The sequence below is a fragment of the Nipponia nippon genome, unplaced genomic scaffold (genome assembly GCF_047370975.1).
Source record: "Nipponia nippon isolate SJK-2023a ecotype South Korea unplaced genomic scaffold, ASM4737097v1 scaffold_4, whole genome shotgun sequence".
Taxonomy (NCBI): domain Eukaryota; kingdom Metazoa; phylum Chordata; class Aves; order Pelecaniformes; family Threskiornithidae; genus Nipponia; species Nipponia nippon.
In genome coordinates, this window is record NW_028262358.1 from 33,940,056 (window position 1) to 33,959,339 (window position 19,284).

At 42.8% G+C, this 19,284-nt stretch overlaps 1 protein-coding gene across 4 annotated transcripts in view; it reads right to left on the reverse strand.

Moving 5' to 3' along the window:
- ZFAND3 (zinc finger AN1-type containing 3) overlaps positions 1–11,371 on the reverse strand; it is a 188,815-nt gene extending 177,444 nt beyond the window's left edge. For 2 of the 4 annotated variants that reach the window (XM_087777314.1, XM_087777313.1), the window contains exon 1: positions 11,241–11,371. In XM_087777314.1, coding sequence (XP_087633440.1) covers positions 11,241–11,356 — 116 coding nt within the window. In that variant the 5' untranslated portion in view covers positions 11,357–11,371. Of the gene's footprint in view, positions 1–10,713; positions 10,926–11,240 lie in introns of those variants that run through there. The other 2 variants (XM_087777312.1, XM_087777315.1) reach the window with 2 other exon arrangements.
- Between the last annotated feature and the right edge of the window lie 7,913 nt (positions 11,372–19,284).

The window sequence follows — 19,284 nt, forward strand, 5'->3', positions numbered from 1 at the left end:
GGAAAAGCATGGACTGACTGTCACACAGCGCATCAGTGGCAGAAGTAATAATAAATCCTTTCCAAACTTAAATGCCAAGAAGCGGACTTTTATTTAAAAAAGGAACATTCTACTATCCTTATCTTTTATGGGTTTATAGTCGCTAAACTCTTGTAATAAATGTAAGATGTATCAAAAAAAAAAAAAAAAGTCAGCATTAGAGGAACAATATCTATATTTGGAATGGTGGTACCCAGGCAGAAAGTTAAAAGAGGAATGTGCCCAGTGTCCAAAATAAAGCCAATTGCTAACAAACTACAGATAAAAGAGAGTAGAATATATAGTGACATTCAACACTTCATTTCTAACATTAACTAACTCTGGAAAAGAAATATACTCTAAAATAAGCATGTTAGAAGTATCACAAACACTCCATATATTTGACAACACCAGAAGTTACAAGCAGCAGAGTTAGCCCACTTCCTCAAATCAAATGAGGAGTCAATTTGCTCCATCTTAAGTTAATTATTATTTCCAAGACAAGTTTAATTTAAATTACTTTGCAATAAAGTATTAATCACAAAGCCCCAATGCCAAGATATTTGAAATGTTCAAATACTATTAATAGCTTTCTTTTGAAAGCTCAAAAATGAGTTAACACCTAGAAAAGTTACTGAGTATATATAGATTAATCCTAAAAGCCCTGTATCAGTTAAAGCACAGCTGACTGTTCATCCACACATCTGTGTAAAAATAAAATAAAAAACCCCTAAGATTTCAGCTGCTTCAAGGAACTACTGTATTTTAAATCTTCTAAAATTTTGAGTATCTTTTAAAATCAAATCAAGATGCTTTTCATATCAATTTTTTTCCCTATTAAAAACTGAATAATTACATTAACATGCTGGCAAAATAAAACTGGAGAGAACCTTTATTATGGAAACATGCAATGCTAAAAATGTTTTCACTCACCCTGTACTTCACTGTACATAAGTACACAGTCAAAAGTTGATTCTAAAAATAGAAATTATTAATTTCAAATTGATTAACATGTTAACAATTCAGGGGAACATTTGAAACCTATCTGCGTGAATAAGCAAACATTTGTTAACACACAGACAATTTTAGAAACCATTATTGTCCATTAGTTCACTGAAGGAGATTACTAAAAAAAAAAGTAACACTGGGACATTAAACAATGAACAAGCATTACTGCATCCGACACGAATGCCTCTTCTTACAAACTGGTGTCAGCAATACCTGACCTAAGATTTACCTTTCTCCAGCTAAAAATGCATCTCATTGAGCAATACTGGATATTTGTTAAAGAAAAGTTTCAAAGACAAGTAATCGATTTGTCAAAAAGCTAGAGTCCTTAATATTGACAGTATCTTGGACCAAAATAGCATCTAATCAACAGTTAGAACGACGATACAATTTCCAATACTGAGGGACTCTTGCTAAATGACAGCATTTTCCCAACTTTATATATGCAACTTCCTCTGAGACACCTCTAACAACATATAATTAGAGATGAAAATGCTGCTGTTATGGCGACAGGGCTGATCTCAGTAACAGTCATATTGTGAAGGCCAGTTCTGTTTTAGCAATTAAGTCAATGAGGACATGACTTTGGATTCTGCTTTTCTAAGTGCGCAATTAGGAGGTTATCATGGAACTAGCTTGCTTTTTTTTTTTTTTTAAAACGCTGCTTCCAATCTAGCATTGTGCTCCCTTCTTCTCCCCCCTCCTTAGGTGCTTAAGAATTAAATAGGACTTCTACATTCACACAAGCAGAAGTTAACAGACCCTCAAACTGAACAACTCACCCAGCATCAGATACTACATAGACTAAAGAACAGAAACTAAAGAGAGTAATCATCAATCTCTCTTTCTCTCAGTTTGTCTGACTGCTTATTAAAATTACTTTAGGAAAACCAATTTTTATCTCCATTCAAAATTTTCCATTACTTCCAGTTACTCTCTTTAATTTACATAAATATTGGAAATCCAGCACTAGCCAAAGTATATTTATTAAAGGACATAATGTCAATGAAAGTCATTTTAAAAACAAATTCCCTTAAACCACTAATAAAAATGCTACAACATTTAGAAACTGAAATTTATCTTCCTCCCATTGACCTACATTGTTCAAGTTCAGAGCATGCATATGGTGGCCAGATTAAACAGCAGGAAGCGAACAGGATATCTACAATTCTTTCATAAATAACGTAGGGCAGCAGTCCCTGCTGCAGGGAAGACCCCAGAGAACAGATTAAATGTAAAAATCCACCAACAATTTCCTAATACAACTTCTCTGTACAGGCAAGTTTGCACTTACCACAATGCTACTACTCAGATGCTATTAACAGAGAAACTGAACACACAACTGCAAATGTCTGTCTTCTCCAACTCATGGAATACTACAACCCTTCAATTAATACATTTTCCTGAGTTCAGGTAAAGAATAATTTAGAGTGAATGGAGCTATGTCTTACAATACACTGTTTGACTTGTGAGTTACAAGATTTCAAAAAATGTGTTTTAAAAAAAATAAAAAGTAAGTTTAAACCCCACACTCCTTAAGCATATAAAATTCTCATCAATTCAAATACAAGATCCATCCCTACTATAAAAAAAAAAAAAAAAACAGCATTACATCAAAATCTTAATTTAGAAGATAATGGATGGGCATTTTGGCAGAACCTAAAAATACCAACCCAATTCTACTGTATGTTAACGTCATGTCTACGGTCTGAAACCACTGATCGTGGTCATCCACACAAGTGTTTCATTTTCGGAAAGTGTTTTGCAGAATCATTTTGCATTCGCTGCATATAGTGTCCTCAACAGTATCTTATGTGAGTGTCCTGAGAAGATGCCTTTCTAATATCTGCAACTACTCTGACTGATTTGTGAAGTTCCTTCACAAATTTGATGTCTACAGAAGTCAATTCATGTTGCAGCTATTGCCTGATTTTCAATTTAAGTTTTCTTCCAAAACCAGAGAAGGGACTCCATGCTAGTGAGCCCTGCCTATACTGAATACACAGGAAGGATTTGAGCAAAAGAGGACAGAAAAATAGGGAGAACAGATCAATGTAATTTACCCGCCTAAACCAAATATGAAGTTTATCTCCGAGATCCAAGTAAGGGTTTCAGCATAATCAAGATCAAATACTGTCTGAAAACTTTCACAAGACATTTGTGATAGCACTTTAAGATACAAAGTTAGTCAGTCAAGATTGCATATTTGAGGAGATACAGGAGCACAGTGACATTTTGAACTTCAAAGAATATAAGCAATATTTTGCTGAGAAAATATATCGCATTCATCATTCCTACCAAGTGCCTCTAAAGAAGCCTGTATCCATTCATATGCACAAACTTCTAATTTAAAATAATTTTTAAATCCAATAATAATTGGCATAGCACGTTAGCGAAAATATTCAAGTCAAAACCAAACATCTCCAATGAACACATCCATCAAGGATCATTCTCTCAAGGCAATGCTTTGCATCACTCACTTTAACACTTTAAAGAAAATACTGGGTCATGATGCTTCCATCAATTCGAGACTTCAACAGCTCTCCAAGCCCAACATGAAGCAACAACATTACCACTTTTGTGGAAGTTTGATGTTGAAGTGGTTAAAATTTATGCAATTAAAACCAATAGCAGTTATTTCCTTAAAACTGATACCTAAATTATAGCCCTGTAACAGACTGGACTTACCATTAGAAACTTCTGAGAATCCAAAGCATGTTCAATAAAATGAAGCAATATACAAAACACAACATATCTATGCTACCATACAACAGTTGAACATTTTACTAATTAGTATTAAGACAGATATCTTGTAGCACTAACTGTGGAATAATCATTAGCACTGCCCAAATCACAATACCTTCAACTAATCACCGTTTACAAAAGACATGAAGAAGGTACTGACTGACAGGAAGATAGAAAGAAACCTGGGAGGTGACCTAGACACAGTAACTTTTAACTCCTCCAAGCTTCAAAAAGCAGCACACAATCTACTTCTTTCTTGTTCATTCCACTTGTAGGAGCAGCAGCTATGACACTGAATTTCATCCTGACTGATGAGGAAGTTACAGTTAGATTAAAAGGTGCTGGATACATCTGTCTATAATTAGCAATGCATCCATCTACAATTAGAAAATATTTCTAAAACATTTTATACAAAGATTTTGAATAAATTCATGGTTTAAGCAAGTGTTTGTTTTCTCAAATTCTGGCTTCACGGAAGAAGCAAACAGACATTTTTAATCAAGCAGGCCTATTTTTGGATCTTCTTAAATGAAACACCCTCATACACCAGCTGTTTGAATTTATGCACTCCTTAGAATTATCACATAGCAAGATTAAAGGAAACAAAATCAATTACTTTTTTTTTTTTTCCATAAAGAGAATGGTTAAATCATGGAACTACTTGCTGCAGGATGTTGTGAGGGTCAAGAGTACATATGGATTCACCAAGTCATTATGCAAATTCATAAAAAAATAGGTAAGACCTACTAAGCCATAAATCTCTAAAACAGAGGACAACCTTATGTCACACTGCCAGAAGCAAAGGAGGTATACCAAGATTAGCATCGCTGCATACTTGCTCTGTCCGTATACTTATTCCCTCGGCATCACTTATCACCCAAATCAGAAACAGGGCTGGATGCATCTTTGGTCTGATCCAGAACAGCTGTTTTTCATTAAATAACAAAATCTCCTTTCTGTTTTGTCTATTCTATTAAGTACTGCAAAAGAAAGCATTGTTTTCACATTCCTAGAAAAGAGCTTATTACAGTTAAAGTATTAAATCCAGTTCATCTGCTTTTACTTCGAGTGCCAATAACCTCTACTCCTAAAGGTAAGCTTCTGCAGCAAACAGAAAACGTAGCCCTGAACCAAAACGTGGTACCTTGCAACTGTGGTTGCAAGAAGCAATTGTTCACTGTATAAAAAAGTGAAAAAAAATTCTATCTTTTGACTTTAGTTGAGATGCTATTCTAGTTGTATTCTAACTGAGGGAAATCACAAGAACCTCACAATTTATCATTCTTTATTCTGCATATTCTTATTGAAGCAGGGAACATTCAATTCCCCCGTCCCCCCACCACCACTCTCTCCTCAGACAGAAGCTTCTCTATGTCTCATAATTCCCAATATCTTCTAAAATTAAGATGCAAGCAAAGAATTTCAGTGTCTCTCCAATGCCTGTTATCATCCTCTGTAGTACTTCCTAGGAAAACTTGTAAATAAATCAATTCCTCAGACTCTTTGTTTCTGTCAGTTAAATAATTTGCCGCTTCTATTTGTATAATACATGGGTAGATGTGTTACATCAGTTAATGATGGCTTTAACTACAAACTGTTTTAAGTTCTTTTACCCAAGAACTTGACAGGGTATTAAATAAGTTCATGCATAACATAAAAAAATACAATATTCAAGTATTTTTAGTCTTAACCTAAGACCAAAGCAGAGTGTAAGGACCACAGCAGGCAAATTAATTACTTGATTCCAACCAACTACAGTTTCCTGTGATAGATGGCCTATAAATGTTTGCAATAAATAAAAGCAAACAAGCTTTTATCCTACTCACAAAAAAATTGTTTAGGTCTTGTACAAAGTAGTAAGAATTAGCCTTCCTAAAACATAAGTGTCATTAATTTATTGATTTAAATCAATTTATCACTTTAGAAGGAAGAACTGACATTTCTGATCATCAATAACTGCAGAGAAACCCTGCCCCTCACACAGCACTACCCACACACAGCTATCCCAAAGCACCTTATTTGATCATCACTGCTCACTATTCACTCAAAGACATCAGTTAATACTGAGGTCTAATAAACAATAACCTATTCGGTAGCGCATATGTTGTCTTGCATAAACTGACAAATTCATTGCTTGTTCTAGCATCTGATCCAAAGCTCCAGTAAGTGAAAGCCTGGCTAAGGAACTGCATGGCACAAGCCCAGTGAAAACTGATTCTCAGAGGGAAAGGTACGTATTTCAACAGTTTACTCAAGCCTCACTTAGGAACATCTATGCGAGGTTTCAACAGTGGTTAAAGTAAAATGAGGTTTATGAAGGCATTATGCATTCACGATGACCTACGCAACCTATGAGATTAGAAAGTATTTATTAAAAGCACAGTCACTGAGAGTTCATATGGAATGAGCAGCTGTAACCACCAAAAAAAGGAAGGAGAAGACTAGCCAGAGAAGAGGCTTCCTAATGGCACATATATATACATATATAGTCATAATTTGTTTAGAAGCTAAAAGCTTCTTTGGTGATATACAGTCACAAACTAATCATGCTTATGTTAAATGATTCACCATTCAATCAAATGTTTAATTTTAGTAAACAAAATTGAGAAAAAAGCCAGATTGGCATGGCAGGGACCCGATGATACATAAGTGACTGGAAAATCCAGACTCGGAAATAAACTCTGGATTGGGCCTGCACAGAATGCTTGTGGCACAATGTCTCATCACACATATGATGCATGCAGTGTCAGAGAAAGGCAGAACAAATGGTAACATCCTGCAAAACCCCTGCTGGCATGTTCTCAAACAATACTGCCATCAGTTTTAGCTGACTACAGTACCTTATAGTTGCCAGAAATAAGATGAGATGAAACTAATCATACTGTGTTTTCAATCAACTTCCTGCTGGCTGCCACCATTTCAAGAATGGATTTCATTTGTTTTACGTCCATTAACATATTTCCTTCTCTCTGGTTCGAAGGCACTGAATGTAATGGCATGGTATCAGCCTGGTCCATAAGAAAAATAAGCACCAGACGCTTCAGTACAAATAGAATTGTAAAGGTATTACCCTCTCTGACGTACTTCTTCACAGTATATGCTTCTACCAGCCAAGGAGTATTTTAGCTTACAAGTCTGATCTATGCATATAACCGTTTAATAGTAAAAGCCCCAGCCCTTTGACAAGCTACACACAAGTGAAACCTTCGTGGAGTCCTTTAAAAGCCAATGAGGAACCACCAACATGTAGTTCACTAAAGGATCATGCCTCATCTCTAATAAGCAAAATGGCTTAACTGGCATATATACATATAGTAATATTTTTATGTATTTATTAACTTATAGTTGAAGATTTTATATACGCCATAAAGTGAAACAGGCTTCTGAAATCCACTAATCTAAGAAAAAAAAAAGACATTACATGGTCTGTTAATCAGGAAGAGAAGGAAGAATTTTTCCCGATCATAAGAATGAGACGTTAAGCACAGCATAAACTCTAGATGAAGTAACCTAAAATAACAACTTGCATACTGCACCCTTTCCAACCTTTGACTATTCCAATAAAAAGCAAGACAGTTGCAACTAACTGAAGTTTAAGATATAAAAATAGGAAGAAAGGGGAGCAAAACATTTCCAAGCAATAAGTTGTGTGAATTTTTCATAAATAACATGACTACAGATGAGATTTCACAATTGAGATTATGTGGGCAACTAAAATTATTTTGTAAAATACAAAGATCATCTCAGTGCTTCATTTGAACTTTACTTGAGCAGAAATGACAGACTGGACATTCTAAAAAGAAGGGCAAGTCTGCAGAAGATTTAAGGATGGATTCTGTGATCTTCAACAAAAGGTAAGCAAACGTTAGCCATTGACCTTAAGCAGATGTTTCAGAAGTGCTGAACAGTCTCACTCAAGTCCTTTCTTTCAGCTGTTCATTTTTCAGTCTCTTAGATCTTGAAACATCAAGAGTTTAGCAGTTTTCCAGTCACTAGAGATTATTGAAACCTACAGGATCTGAATTTCTAATATAAAAAGAAGCATTTTAAAAGAAGAACTCCTCCACCTTTAATGCAATAGTACATACTAGTCTTCTCCTGTAATCTCTTTGCATGCCATCACTGTCAACATGCACCTCAGGAGCTACTTCTTTCATTGTTCACCAAACAGGCGACTTTCAGCCCAGAGACTCAGAGCTTACTTCAATTTTAATGCTTCTTTAAGAATTTTCCTTAATGTTTCCTAACTTTGTGGATTACTGCAGAAAGTGTGCATCTTACAGTCCTGGCTAAGCATTATATAAAAATCAATAAAAAAAAAACCCCACACCATCTTTTATACTTGGCAAATTCTAGACCCTATTGTTTGACCCACTGATACTGAATTGTTCTGCTGCCTACACAGTTCAGGCTCACTCAAGAACAACCATGAAAGGCTTCTCAACCACTGGACTGATGGGGACCAGGAAACGCAAAGCAACACTATTCCTCTATGTTACTGTATTTATAAATTTCATGGAAGCTACTATAATAAATTACAAGTTTCAGAACTTTTCATAGGCTTGAATATCCTGCAGATAAAGGGCAAATATGGCCCTGTTATTCCAAAATGTGACTTGACAGACATATAAAGGTGACATCAAAGTCACAGATAAAACTCTGCCTTAAGACATGCTGCTGGTAATAACCCTAGATGACATCTAGAGCAGCAGAACTCCAACTTCAGATGCATATAAGTCTTTTTGTTATCATGATTTACTTTCTTCAGAAAGCTGGTGTAAAACTGTGACCCCTTAAGTACTCTTGCCAACGCAACTTCTCTAGAAGGGCATGTCTACACAGGTTTACCAGCCAACCTTTTCAAGCACTAGCAAGGCCTAGGTAAATAAGGACAAGATGACACCTAAGTTTCTTCAGGACTGAGAAGTACAACAAACCATCAAACTCTGGAAGCTGACAGCAGAGTTTTGGGTTTTGTTGGGTTTTGTTTGTTTTTTTTAAAGTAGAAAAAATAGGTATGTAGTTTGCCACTATGTATTGAAATGTACCTGGCAGACGCTTAAAGAAACTGAAAAACAGGTTAATTTCTTCTCTGTATTGGTGGAGAAGGCGAGCTTTTTTCCACAACATTGTCTTTCAAAAATATCTTACAAGAAACACTACTGCATGGATGACACTGAGGAGGGGGGGGGAGGCAAAAAAATGCCATTTGGATAGCTTCTTGTGCAAGGGAAACATACATTAAAAAAACAAGAAGTATCAGCTTTAAGGCAATGGATTTTCTTGAGAGCCTCCTGTCACCATTAAGCAGATCCTTAAACACAAAGCACCAGATTTTCTTCTCATCATGGAAACACACTGAACTAGCCAAGAAGTTCAGCCCAATGAAAAAGTTCACTTCCAACTTTCTGCAACCCTCCTTTCACATCATGTTATAGAAGTCAGTACACTACATTAGAGATAGCAGCAACTTACTTTCCACTACATTACAGAAAGCATCAGGCCTAAATATGGGAGCCTAACAAAACAAAAATTAACAAATAATTTACTGTATATTTATAATCTGTCTTGCAAGATCACTCCCAGCAGGGCCATGGCATTTGTTGCAGTTCAGGCTTCTGTCACAACTCAAAAATAGGATTTCATTTAAAATCCTGCCACTCCAATAAACCAACCAAATGTATAGTGACATCACTAAATCACTCTTATTGCATCTCTTTCCTCTCTGCTTCCACTCCCCCAGAGTACCTTAAATTGTATGACATAAATCCCAAGAAGGTACAGTCACAGACAAGTGTAAATCTCAGGTGGGCCCTCAAAAGCCTATGTAGTCACATATTCTTTGAACTTTCCATAAATAAGAACATTAGGGACTAACGTTTCTGTGACATACATTAAAGGCGCTTTATGATCATGTGTATCTGCCAGTATACCATCTGCCATGATACATCTGATTTTAAAAAAAAAAAAATAATCAATAATGGAAACATTCAGCAGACAAGACCCGAGAGGCGAGAGGAGTTTAGCCAGGAAGAGGCTTACTTTTTTTTCACCTTTGGCAAACAGGAATGACCCTACTTCCTTCCTTCTAAAAGGGGATCAGCCAACAGCTAACAAGGACCTTAGCTATTATGAACCTCCCTACCTTCGTAAGGTGGAGAAAGAAGTATATTTTTGTCCTTAGCCTTTTTCCTCGTTACTGGGCTGACCTGCGTGAAGAGCAGCGAGAGCTCCCGGTTCCCGGGCGCGGAGCAGGGCTGTGTCAGGCACCGCGCTCCAGGACACCCAGCCGGGCAGCCAGGGGCCCGCACCACTCATCTGCGCCTATGAGGAGCTAAAGGCAGGCCCCGGGGCGCAGCCGGCAGCCCCAAAGGAGAGGCAGCCGCTCCAGCAAACCTGAGCGTCCGGGGAGGCGAGCAGGCCTCCCCCCGCCGAGCTGCCGGGGAGGCCGCCGCCGAGGTGCCCGAGCGGCGGGGGAGGCCGCGGGGACACCGCCCGCGGCCAGGCCGGCCCCCCCCCGCGCCCGCGGGCAGCGCAGCCACCTCCCCCCCAGGGTCGCCCGCTGCCTCCAAGCCAGGAGCCGCCGCCGCCCCCGCCCGGGCCCCCCGGGCCCGCGGCACCACACGCCGGGAGGCAGGGGGACACCCCTCTCCCCCAGCGGGCACCCCCTGCGGCCCGCCCGACAGGGGCCGGCGGCCACCCCCGCCCCGGGGCGAGCTGCGGGGCTCGGCCCCCCTGACAGGCCCGAGCCCAGGGCTACAACCTGGCCCGGCGCCACGGCCGGCCTGCCCGCCAGGCCCGGCCCGGGCCCTGCCCCCGCCCGGCCGCGGCCCCCCGCCGCCTCGCCCTTCGCCTCGCCGCCCGCCCGCCCCCCCTCCCCGCGCCGGGCCAGGCCGGGCGGGCTCCAGCCCAGCCCCCTCCTCGCCCTCGGGCCCTGCTTACCCCCAGAAGCCGCAGGGGCAGCGCGGTGGCAGGCTGGGCGCCTTGCTGCGCTCGCTGCCGGCGTCTCCCATGGCGGGGCCGGTGCGCGGGGCGGCGGCAGCGGCGGGGGGGGGGGCGCGGGGCTCCCAGCCGGGATTCCAGGCCGGTCAGCTGGAGCCGGGCGCGACCACTGGGGAGGCGGTGGAGGGGAGGGCGCGGGAGGGGGGCGGCCGCGCCCTACCGGCCGGGCCGGCGGGGGAGCGGGGTCGCGGCGCGGAGCTCTCTGCGGCGGCCCCTCCCGCCCGCCGGTTCCTGTGACGACCCCGCTGTCGCAGCGGGGCGCGCCCGCCCTCCCCCGCCGCTCGGCGCCTGACTCAACAATGCGTGTGTGTGTCCCCCTCCGGCGCCTTGCCTCCCCCTGTCCTGAGCGGGATGGTTTCGCCAAGCCACCGGATCAGCTGGGAGTGGCGTATACCATAGCCCATCCCCGGGGGGAGTTGGGTTAGAAGGGGGACGGGAACGAGGAGAGAAGCGAGTTCGGAAGGCACCTGTAGACTCCAGAAGGGAACGAACTCCTCTGCGAGGAAGTCTGTGGGAGGCTGAGGCCTGCAGAGCTACCTGGAGCCGCCGCCCTCTTTTGCCTCTCCCCACACGTTAGGCACATAGTGGTACAGCCATGGGAGACCGGGGGGGGGGGCGGGGTGCCGGCGTTGGCAGCGCATGCGCGGAGGGCCTTCGACGCGGAAGTTGGTCGGTGGCGAGAGGGTCCCCGGGGGCCTCCCCCGCGCTGCCTGGGGCCGGGGGGCCGGGCGGGCCCGCACCCCCTGCCCACCCTCTGGGCTGGGGCCCCGGCTCTCGTCCGGGAAGCTGCCTCGCCGAGGCGGGGCTGCTCGCTGCCCGCCCAGTGTGTCGGGAGGTGGGTGGCCTGTGCGCGTTCGGGGTCTCTCCCTGGCGGATGGCCGCCTCTGAGGGACCCCGGGCGGCGGAGGGGGTGGCGACGATCGGGCCTTGTTCCCCGTGGGCTCCGTTTGCTTCCCTGCCAGGCCTCTCCGCTGCGAGCTGGGAGGGAGGCCTGGAGGGCGGGGAGGGCCCAGAGGGCGAAGCTCCGTCTTCTCTTTCGCGCTTATTCTGTAGGTGTTCGTCCTCGGTTTCCCTCAGTAGGAAATAAAATGGGTTAGGTGCCTAAAGGACCTGGGGATTTCTTTGTCTGTGGTAAACAACACTCACTGCCTGAGGACACTAAGCTGAGGGCTGGCTGAAGCCGGGAGAAGGGGGCCACCTTGGCCCTCGTCTTTTGGCCCCAGAGAAAGGGACCGGCAAGAGGTAAGGTATGGCAAGCAGGGAGGCGTACAGCAGGCACGGTGCAGAGGCGATTACCGGCTGCCGCCCTTCGACGGACAGGAAAGGAGAGGGGAATTTCCAGCATCTGGACTCGAGGGATGAGTAATGGGGATTGTACTTCGGGTACGGGTTTAGCAAATGGCCTTGAGCAAGTTACGGCCTTGCGCTCGCTGTACCTTGGTTTTGTCTGTGAAGTGGAAATGCGGCTCACCCCCTGCTAGAAATTGCTTTTTGATCTGAGTGAAAAATGCTATGTGGAAAAATACTGGTGTGGCAATAATGAAGGTAGAATTTTGATATATTGCTGAGGTGCTGTTACCCATCTTATACTTTGATTGCTGCTTTGCACTTAAAACCAAGGTTATTTAACATTGAAAATAATAAACATCCTTAACAAAATCCAGAGTATGTAGGTCTTTGTGAACAACTAATGAATTCCGCCAATGACCTTTTGACTTGAACATTAACCTTCTTAAAGACTTTTGTATCAAATTAATTCATGACAGAGAAAAAAGTAGTAACGGAATACATATACACACATGCTTAAAACTTTTAAATAAAAAGTTGGAATTTCATTGAAATCATGTAAACAGACTTCTTTTGAAGAGACTAGTTTGTGACAGTTTGCTAGTAACAGTTATTTTATCTGTCTGGGGTGACCTGACTCCCCATTGATGCATCAAGTGGGCCGTCAATGCTTCAGTAGCTCACCCAGTCACTGCTCTTCCTCAGCAGCGACTTTGAGTGCAATAACACTATTGAGTGTAAGACCCACGTGGTACAATGGAGATGGGACATGTGTTGAGAGTTTTCATTGGCACGTTAACTGGTCCAACTGCCAGCCCACTTTAAAGTGTCTGTGGCTGCATACCACCCTGTGCACCGAAGCATGAGAGCTTCCTCTTGGCACATCTTTTCTGAGGAGCCTAGCTGCTGAGGCAGCACTGCTGAGTGCACCAGGAGAAGTGAATGCTTGAACAAAATGGCCCTGGCCTCATTAACTCAGCCCTTTAAGCCAGTAAGTCAACTGAAAATTAAAATTGTCTCTTATGTGCTGGCTACCTGTACTACTACTGGAGGCTGTAAATTCCCCCTCAGATAAGGAGTACATACTGGCTTTTTAAAGATGTTTTGGTAGTTGGTTTGTATGTCCTTGTTTGCTACTAAAGTGAGCTCATGTTGAGTTAGCTTTCAAGTATTACAAATGTCATGGAGGAGCATTGTCTCTGTTCGGTACTCTTCGTGTTATTTCAAATAAACCTTTCTTGATTTTGTAAAGTTATGTTGGGATAATGTCAAAATTCTAGTTTTCCTAGCAATTCAGATTTTTAAAAACCCTACAGTGGTGTGGTAATTCACTCCGAAGTTAAACGCAAGAAAAACATGAGTTTAGGGATAATGTTATTACACGAAGCAAACACATACTAAGCATGATGATGATGAAGACACCTAAACAACTCTAACTCTGCATACTACTAATGCCCTAAGGAGGAATAATCTGTGGGGGGAAAAAACTTTAGGATTATAGTACAGTTGAACACTATGGGACAGAGCAGAGGGAGCATGTGTGCTTTGATGCTGTCATGCCATATGTTTATAATAATATATTTGGTCTTTTTTTTTTTTAAATATGACTTTTGCAACACTGGTTTTGTATAATTGTGGTGTTTCCTACTTTGTTTAAACAACACAATTTAAATTACTGATTTCTGTTATATTCTATGTATTCATTCACCGTTGTTTCTTGAAAATGTAGTGTTAATCTTAATCTGTACCTGCTTTTCTAAACCCTTTAATGTTTTGATGTGTCTCATGTTTCTTCTAATCATATCCATCCATTTGCAAACACCAGAAAGTGTGTTTCTGTGGTGCAACGTGACAGCAAGGGGAAGTACGGGTCTGCGATGCTTCTTCGGAGGCTGGCAGGGAGAAAACTGGTTCAGCTGATCTAAAATGAATGCAGTCATGAACAGGGCATCGCAACCTCTATTCAGCATGTGGGCTTTTCCTCCAACAGATCTCCTGGTGAGCCAGGCTTCGGGCTCCCTGAGGAGTTTCAGTGCTAACTGACATTTTCTCTAGGTTTTTCTCATCCAAATTGCCCAAGCCTTGGATGCTTTCTCAACTAATGTACAAGCACCCAGAGACAAATGGATAAACAGCACTTAGGAAGCATAGGCAGGGATATGCAGCAGATTAGTTGGATAGGGCCGAGAATAATCATACACAGAAAGTCATCATATGGTCCAGATACAGCAAAGTATGTTTCAACCTTGGGAAGTACATATGCATTGTAAATGTGCATTAGGTGGGGGGAAACCTACTTAGTGATAGGAAGGTAACTTGAAAACCAGTAATGCCAGAAGAGGACTAGCGAGCAACACTTTAACTATATGACAACAGAAACAGCTGATGTAATTTTAGTTCTGCATATCCGAATGCATGCAATAGATGGGAAAGGTGGTAAACCTTCTAATGGGACTCTAGTGGCCCTGCAGCTCTTCTCTAGGCATCTTTTTGCAGACAAATCAGGGAGAATGCAGAGAAGAGCAACCAAAATACAGCCTGCAGACACTGAAATACTTTAAAAAATATAATGTTTACAGTATGGCCAGGGAACGATTGCATTTGGGGAGAGATCATAAGCATACATTCATGTTTAAAATTATAAACAAAAATGGAAGGTATTTGCCAGCAGGACACATGAAGTTTAGTAAAAGGTATGAAAAAGATGTCTCTAAGGGCAGAAATGCTTAGGACATATATGGAAAATGTTCTCATGGTGAAGTCTGATTTTTACCTTTCCCTGACGCGCTTCTGGCTCGTTCTCAGCAGGGCCCTGTTGCAGGATTAGATGAGGTAACAGACCTCACAGGATCAGGAGGCAAAACTCCACCAGATTTGGAAGCCACAGTTAAATACCTTTGTTTCTCAAGTGTTCCCTTTTTTTCAGGTATTCTAGAAAAGGGTGTACCTGTATATAATCAGAACATTTGGCGGTTGTTTATTTTAGTATAAACATGATTGCCCGATTGAGGTACACGTGCACAACTGTAAAGTGGAGCAGGTGGAGAATGTCACAAGTATTGTACATCTTCCTTCTCATCTCGAGATCTAAATTACCATAAAATGATAAAAGTGACTCATGTGGTGCCAATCTGTTAGAGAGACTCTTGAACTGATTGAAATAATCACCACTTTTTATTCCTCTCCAGTAGGCAGATATTCTTAGTGAAATCTTTTCTTTTGGAAGATCATTCTTGTTAAACCCTGCATTGAGGCTAAAAAGTAAAATGAGCATGTGGGAAAGGGCAGTGGAGAGGACATGCCTGAGCTATAGTCATAGCTAATGATAAGGGGAACAATTACAATGATTCGCTAGAGCCCGGGGCATAGGCTACAGACCATGAAGACATTAACCTGCAGCAAGTCAGCAACACAGATGTGACCTCGGAAAAGGTGACTGAACCCTGCCCAAGACTGACTGAATCGGGACCAAGGCTGCCAGGCTTTCAAATGCCTGCTCTTCGATGCATAGCTCATCTCATTTTCTACATTTGAAAAGCATATCTGGGTTTTTGTATGCACCTGTCATAGCAGGGTGTGATTCAGCTGAATGCCTCAAGATTTGCTTATTCATTTAGTTTAAGTTAGGTGTCAGTGCAAGCAGTCTGAAGAGAGAAATGCCCGCACCTTAGCCTCTGGCTTGGGCCTCAGTGAATCCGACTCCAGTTTTCTTTGCTGCTTGAAGGAAGTCTCCAGATGAAAGAAGGCAAGCTGAGTTCATCTTGGCTCTCAACATCGGTTGTGTTGACAAAGCAAAAAAAAAAAAAAAATTAACCAGCCATGAATTATAACTTAGGAGTCATGTAGATTAGAAGGTTTTCATAGCTGTGTCTTTATGTCTTTTTAAAACATAAAACATACATTTAAACGCTAAAGGACAAGTTTAAATAGTTACAGCACAGAATTTGGAGTCAGGACTTTGACATTCTTCTCCTGGTTATATTAAGTCTCTCTGTGCCTCAGTTTCGTTTTCTGAAATGGAAACTATAATAATGTCATGGGCAGTCTGGTAAATGAATCTGTAGTGGATGGCATTTTTAGAGATGAGGAAGTGCTGTTGTTATTACTGTGGCTAAGAGAGTGCCATTTCTTTGCAATTAATGGCTGGATGGAGGGTCCAAGGTGAAAGAGAAAACTCTTAACACAGACAGTTGCAATTTGCATGCATATGACTAACCCAGAGGCAATTATTATTAATAATATTTTTATTTATTCCACATATGTATTACTTCCCCTTCCTGCCCCTTATGTAATCCAGGGCACTTTGAGAAAAGCACAAGTGCAAAAAGTGGAGTGCAATTAAACAAACATTCTAGGCTAGTCTAAAATTGCCAGATAGAATATTTAAAATGAAAAAAAAATCAAAACATTAGGCATGATTTAATAAAAGGGGAGAGGATGCCTAGAAAACAAAAGTGGGTAGTGACCCCGCACAGATGTGACAGTGACTAATACTGAAATCACTCACAGAAAAATAAACCTGCAGATGTTTTATATAAGCCGAGACTTTTATTATTATTATAAACCATGAGAATTATTAATGTGTAACGATGATCACGTTGTGCTAGGCATTTCCTGATGATGGATAGCAGACTCAGCAAAGACCATTCTTAGCCTTTGAAAGCTCTTTTTAGCAAATGATCTCCAAGCACTTTTTTTTTAAAAAGGTAAGCAGTTACAGCAATTTTACCAGAAGGAAAGCAGCCTTGGAAAGTGAAACAAGCTGCCCAGGGTCACACAAGAAGGCACCTGCAGATCTAGTAATAGCATTCACATCGCTCGACTCCCAATATAGCAACCGATGCAGAGCCTGTGCCCTCTTCCAGAGCTCGTGCCTTGGGTGCTGCTTTAGCAACCCCCAAGACCTGTCGCCTCTGCCCCAGGGTCCAGGTTCACTTTAACAGTGACGTTCCAGATCATCTTTGATGCGACTACCTGGTTTATAAATTAAAGGGTTAAAAATAAATACAACACTATACATGTCCTTCCATTTAAAAAAGGAGCCTAGGTCAAAAAAACATGGTTAAATGGAAAGATAAAAGATCGGTAATATTTAAATATTTCCTCTGTTTTCTCTACCTGGCTTCTCCTCAGCATTTTCGTAATGCGTAATGCTAAGGGACCTTGTCTGCACCTAGGTCTGCTGGGTCCTACTGCTGCACAGATAAACAAGCATAATAAAACCCTCATCTTGTATAAATATAAAACAGTCCAGCCTTCATTAGACTGGAAGGTGCCTGCCCCTGGCAATCTGTTTGAATATAAGCTATTTCTGCTCTTTCCTCCACTGCTCTGAAGATGTCAGACCGGGGACTTGGCAGCTGAACGTATTTCCAGGCACCTCAATAGGTTTATCAATTCTCTGACTTCTGACCTGGAGTTTCTGAGCATGGCTGAGATGAGCGGTAATTCCCTCATAAATGCACCAGTGTCAGGGAGGCTTAATTGCTCGGCGGCATGAGAAAGTGTTCAGTAGTTCAATGACAAAAGGTCTTAAGAGAATGTGAAATGGGAGCCTTCAGTTCTCCCTTGCTGCCCTTGCCGGCTCCCCTCCAAAACGTATCCAACATTTAGCTTTTTCAGGGCTGTGGCACCAACGTTAGCTGAGAAAACACTGATCTTATGGTATCCATGTGATCACAGCAAGATCAGAAGTTAGAAGTCGTAAGTGCAGCTTGGGTAATTTTGTAAACAGCAGCAGCACCAATTTCGTTTTACAGCAAGTAAAAAAAAAAAAAGACATTGCCGCTGGAAATGAAGAGCATACAGAGCAGCTGTTTCAAATTTGTCTGACGCTGTTATAAAACAAGTTTAAAGTGTTAACAGTTGTACCCATGGCACAGTTTCCCCTGCTGTGTGCACACTGATGGCTTTCCTTTATGCCGTATGACTGAGCTGCCACATTTGTGCTCGGTCCCCTCGCCTTTCAGATCAACTCCTCTGAGAAACATTTCCCCAGCTGTTGGCTACAAATGGCCGGGCAGACTCCGGCTGGACTTGTAGGCTGGTAGGCAGGGATTGCTGTGCAGTCAACCACAAGTGTCACGCCACACAGGAGCATCTGCTGGGCTGACCAGTGCTTGCGGTGGTGCTCAGACCTGCTGCCCCACCCCGTTAAATCTGTGCCTGGGCAGGGAGCCACCTCTCTATCTTGCCAGAGAGCCCCAATATTTCCCACTCTGCCTGTTGCATCAAGGTGATGGCAGAATACAAGCAGGAAAGGTTGGAGGAGGTAGTGGCCCTGAGCAGCTTGGTCCTCCCCAGGCCAGGGCAGCAGCCACCGGCCTTGGACAGAGGCTGAAGAGGGAGGAAGAGGAGGTGAGTTGGTGAGGGGCTGCTGGAGAGTCCGTCCTGCCTCCTGCAGTAACACACCTGCCACGGTGTGCTCTGCTCTCCTCTCTCCGGGCTGGAAATGCTGAGATCTGAAGGAGTCTTTCACCCCGAGGGAAGAGCTGCAACTCCAGTTTGGAGGAGCTGGGGTACATGCCAGAGGGTGAGGAGATGGTGCTCTTTGAAGGTGAGTAAAGAGAATGCTGAAGTTTTGAATTTTCCTTGGAAACACAGCAGGGGATCTCTGTATCTCCCCTGTCGAGCTGCAAAGCATTTCACTTTAACAGGCTACCGTTGAAGCCAGGATACTCCATTTTTGTTTCAGAGTCAGGCAGGAAACTTGAGGAGAACCTAGAGAGCAAAGCAGCAGATAAGAAACCAGAGCAGCAAGCTGTGAAAGAATGGTTTCCAGGGGAGTTAGGACCAGGAATCTGGAAGTGAAGCAGCGGTTCGGCAAAAGCTTCCGACAAGATACTGGCTGTGGGGAGAGACATTGGCTCAGTTGCAAGAGAAAGAAATTGAGTTGCGCAACAACATTGTAGTTGTAGACGAGAGAGAAAGCGGAGAGCAGACTGGATGAGAGAAGCTGCAGCGCCTGAGCTGCATGACCACAGTGTGAGCAGCCGTGAGGCTCCAGCTGCTGGTCCTTATTTTGTTCCTGCACGGCTCTGTTGATGCTACCACTGGTGGAGAAAGAGGGATGGACTGTACGGCGTGGGGTGCTGCTGGGGGGGCTGATGTCTCCCCGTAGCACAAGCAGCAGCCCTCCTTTTCCTTCCCGCAGCAGCAGGCATGGCAAGCCTTGTCTCAAGGTCTTTGGGACTCTCCATCCCAGATTGCATAGCATATAACACA